The 4,657-nt window shown below is 45.5% G+C and overlaps 1 protein-coding gene across 1 annotated transcript; it reads left to right on the top strand.

Moving 5' to 3' along the window:
• Window positions 1-3,347: 3,347 nt before the first annotated feature.
• uts2r4 (urotensin-2 receptor 4) lies at window positions 3,348-4,657 on the top strand. Its single transcript, XM_015977337.3, has one exon. It carries the CDS (start codon window positions 3,348-3,350, stop codon window positions 4,401-4,403), a length of 1,056 nt encoding a protein of 351 aa, XP_015832823.1. The 3' UTR covers window positions 4,404-4,657.

Here is a 4,657-nt window from a genome sequence, read left to right on the forward strand (position 1 = left end):
AACAGCAGCAAATGCCTTGACTAGTAGAAGCTAACAATAAGCATTAGCAACTTCACCACACAACAGAAGCTCTTCCAGGCTTGAGTTATTTGTGGAGATCAAACGTTGCAGGTAAGTAGTAGAGTTGTGTTGCTGTTATCCAATTCAAACAAGGTGTCAATATCAGGAAATACGACTACAAAAATCTGCCATATTAAGCTCAAATGCGATGTGGGAAACTTTTAGTTCCTGGAAAAGGTGCACCAGTATAACCCCCCCCCCCCCCCCCCCCCCCCAGCACAACTTACAAGTCATTCATTCCTACTTGAGACCATTGCTAATGTATTGATTGAACGAGTGTCCTACACCTTTAAATAAAGTAAAAGTCCCATTAGTTGTCACACACACTGATGGGTGGGCTTGTTCTGGCTCAGGGGGTGAGCCGACCTGGCGTGGTTGCCCTGTGTGTTGGTGTGTTTCCATAGGGTTAATGGGTTGCCTCGCTCTTGGCTGTCTTGCATCAGTGGCAGCGATAGTGTGCTGGGCTGAGGGCTCCAGGCATAGTGGCTCCAAGTGGGTTCCCTTTGTCTGGTGTCCTGTCATTCTCTGGCTGGATCACCTACTTCTTAGGGTTTTACAACCCCCCAAGGTGCTTCACAACCCAATCAGTCTCCCGCACTGGATGATGAGCTACAATGTCTCTACAGCTGCCTTGGGGCGCACTGTTGGAAACGAGACTGCCAAACACTGGCACCACCGGTCCTTCCAACTACCACCGGCAGACAAGGTGGGTTAAGGCTGTGTCTCAATTCAGGCTCTGCATCCTACGTCGGCCGGATTCGTCACAGCGCCGCGACTAGGCCTGTCCCAATTCGAAGACTCCTTCAAATGCGGTCGACGAATGCGGCCTTCTTTTCGCCTGAATGAAGGATGGGTCTGGTGTATCCTTCAATAGGTAGCATTTCCCAAGATGCCTTGCGGGCCGGCCTGCAGACAAACTTAAAAACAATGGCGGACAGCGAAGCGGGAGCTGTCGGAGAGGACTGCGCATATAAATGTCAGTATAAACTTGAAAACTGTCAGTTTAAGGACTTTTTGTGATACATGAACGTTATTTTAGTTAGAAATGTTACAGTAAAAGTGCTTGTATTGCGGTCTCGGCTCGTATGTTCGGCCGCGCTCGGTGTCGTACTTCTCCCGCTACGTTTTCCCCCTGATTTTAATAGAAGTTTGTATTTTAGGGACAAAAGAGAAAACCAGGGAATTTATTAAGCTTAGGGCGGAGATGGACCACATGATCACTGGAGCAAAGTATTCGGCGGCTGTGGCATGGAGGTACAATAACATCTCATATTTTAAAAACTGGTTTCAGTATTTTTTTTTTCTGCGAAAACATGAAAGCAATAACCCGTTGTCCTCTTTTCTCTTCCTGTTTCTTTTCTTACATGTTTGTTACGACTATTCTGGAGAAAATGGGCATCCAGGGGAAGGTGCCAGCGATGACCAGCTTCTGGAGCTGATCAGGGAGGACTTGAGGCTGCAGAGGGAGGCAGAGCAGCAGAGGGCCCAGGAGAGAAGGGAGAACTTTGACAGCTTTTTACTTTGCTAGAAAAAATGGTTAAGGAAGATTAAACATGTACATATAAAAGAAATATCTAAATAAAATCAGTTCTGCATTAAACTGTTGAATTTTATTTTTGTTTACAAATGATAATTGTTTACTAGAGGGTATCCGCTGGGTCTTAAAGTCTTAAAAGGTGATAAATTGGTTTTGGTCAAATTAAGACCCTTAGAAAGTATTAAAAACTATTATCACATCTTTGCTCAGGCTCAGCTTGTCGAAAGTATTTTCTCTGAATTAGCTCTCCAACAGTCAAGGAAATGATTAAAAAGCTAAATAAAACTTCGAGCTCCATCGTTTAAAGTTCCTTCTCCCTTCTGCTCAGCGGTTGCTAGGCGACGGAATGTTCGCCGAGGGAGAGGCGGGAATTCATGAAGGCTAGGCCTGTCCAAATTCACAGCTGTTAACATCCGGTCTACCCGGCCGACGGAGGACCCAGCCCATGTCGGCCGAGTAGGCTGGGTCCTTCGAAGGATGCAGACCCTGAATTGAGACACAGCCTGAGTGTCTTGCCCAAGGACACAACAACAGAATTCTCTGGCAGGAGCCGGGATCAAACCTACAACCTTCCAATTACTGGACAACCCGCTCTCCCTGAGCTACTGCTGATATTGATTACAATGGGTTTTATTTGCATAAATATGTTTGAGAACAGCATTCATAATTACATAATAAGCACTGAAAGGGAATATACTGAGCTAAGCTTTACAATGATGAGATTATGACAGGAAATAACTTTATTACTTCCTTTCCAACAAGTGCCTCACATTGTCGGATCACCTAAAATGTCCGATGCCCTTTGCGTTTGTTTGGTGGTAACTGAAACTTCACCTCAGTGTTTGGTGACAGTTTAAAGTCTGCGAGCATCACCACATAAATCCATAGACCCATGCTAGTTTTGCACTTTGGTGAGAAAGATGGAGGACAGTTGTGAAGAGAGAAGGGGGGGTGGGGGGGTTCTATAAAAAATCTTCAAAGGCAGCTCTACCTCGTCAGAGTTGGAGTAGAGGAGCAACTGATGGTTCATCTGCTACCATGTGAAACCAAAGATATGCAGGAAGAGCTGCCAGTAGTCGCTGAGGATGATTTGGACTAAGTGGATTTAAACTTGAAGCCTCAAACACGTTGTGAGAAATTGAGTGGAAAACAGGATACGTTACAAGTTGGATGTATCACTTTGTGCCGTGAGGACAAGATGATTTCATGTGGGAGTTAATCAAAACAAAATGTAATGTAGGATTCCCAAAATGTCAGTCACTCGCATCCCGATGTGCTCTATCCCGCGCTGCAGGAGCTTTGCTACCAGCAACTTTAAGAAGTGTTTTTCCAAGTTTGAAAAGAAACTTTTCACACAACTCCAGAGATCAACAGGGACTTTTGCAGTGTGAGAGAATTCCCCATTTCTGGGTTGCCTTCATGATTGGGAATCTTGTCTGTTTTATGAAACCATGGTCATGTAGAGGATTTTTTGGACCCAAACGCCAAAAACAATAAAAGCTGCTAGTCATGTAAGTAACTTTTTTTTTCACTTTATAAACATTAATGTCTGTTGTCCCCAACATTTATTTATTATTCCCTTTTTTTTTTTTTTTGGTAGGTTAAACAATCTTCAACAAACCTTGTCAGCTTTCAAGACATGTTTGTTTTCTGCCTGTATCACTCAAAAGATCATCCTACAGTCTTTGAAACCTTTTCGGAGCCCAACTGTCTAAGAACTGAAGCACCTGTCCTCTAACCATAACCTGCAATGAACTCTACTTCTAACGCCACAATCACCTCCCAGCTGGGACTTGGCCTAAGTCCAGGGATTGATGCTGGTGCTCCCCAAAGTGGCGGTGGTGGTGGAGGTCTTTGGGTGACATCCCTGCTCGGTGCTACACTTTTGATCATGTGCACCTTGGGGGTGGCAGGAAACACTTACACGCTCGTCATCACTCGCTCGGCTGCTCTGTGCAGGACTGGTTCCATGTATGTTTATATTGTCAACTTGGCTCTGGCTGACCTGCTCTACCTCTCCACCATCCCCTTTGTCGTCTGCACCTACTTTGCCCATGACTGGTTGTTCGGGGAGGCAGGTTGCCGTATCTTACTGAGCCTGGATCTCCTCACCATGCATGCCAGTGTCTTCATCTTGGTTGCCATGAGCCTGGAGCGTTACCGTGCCGTGGCCAAGCCCTTCAGCGCTCACAAATCCTCAACCCAAAACCGAAGATTTGCGGCTGGATTTATTTGGGCGTTGGCTTTCTTCCTGACACTTCCGATGATGGTGATGATCCGGCTCAGGGAGGGAAAGCCTACAATGGCTGGGTTGGTCAAAAGAATCTGCTTCCCTACCTGGACGCCAGAGGCCTTCAAGGCTTACATCACCGTACTGTTTTTCACAAGCGTTTTAGTCCCGGGATTGATAATTGTTGGACTGTATGCTGGACTAGCCACTCGTTACTGGACAGTGCAGGCCAGCTTAGGAGGCAGCAGCCGCTCAGCCCGGAGAAGGGGACTCAAACAAAAAGTTTTATCAATGATCTTAAGCATTGTGGTAGCATACTGGGCTTGTTTTTTACCTTTTTGGGGATGGCAGCTCACTAAACTGTTCTCTCCAGACTCCCTCAGAGCTTTGTCTCCAGCTGCCCATAATTATGTGAATTTCTTTGTCACCTGTCTGACCTACGGAAACAGCTGCATCAACCCGTTTCTCTATACTCTGCTTACCCGAAACTATAAAGATTACTTAGCCCAGAAATCTGCGGGGTCCAGCAGGGCTGATCCTGGATCAGTTGTATCAACTCCATTACAGGATATTTAAAGGCTGTTTTCTCAATCTTGTCAAATTTGATGGAGTCTTTGATTATTTAAAGCTGTTATAATGAATCTATAGATAAAGCTAACACAGCCACGGAACACTAACCCTCGGTACCTTCCCTGAGACGCTTCTGCTGGAACTGGAAACCTGCGATGCCAGACAAAACGAGATAGCGCTAAACACCAGTCAAACTTCTTTTGTTGTCTGTGACTTCGAATGGTGTTTTTCTTTTTGGGACTCTGGGACTAAAGTTGAAG

The sequence above is a fragment of the Nothobranchius furzeri genome, chromosome 4 (assembly GCF_043380555.1).
Source record: "Nothobranchius furzeri strain GRZ-AD chromosome 4, NfurGRZ-RIMD1, whole genome shotgun sequence".
Taxonomy (NCBI): Eukaryota; Metazoa; Chordata; class Actinopteri; order Cyprinodontiformes; family Nothobranchiidae; genus Nothobranchius; species Nothobranchius furzeri.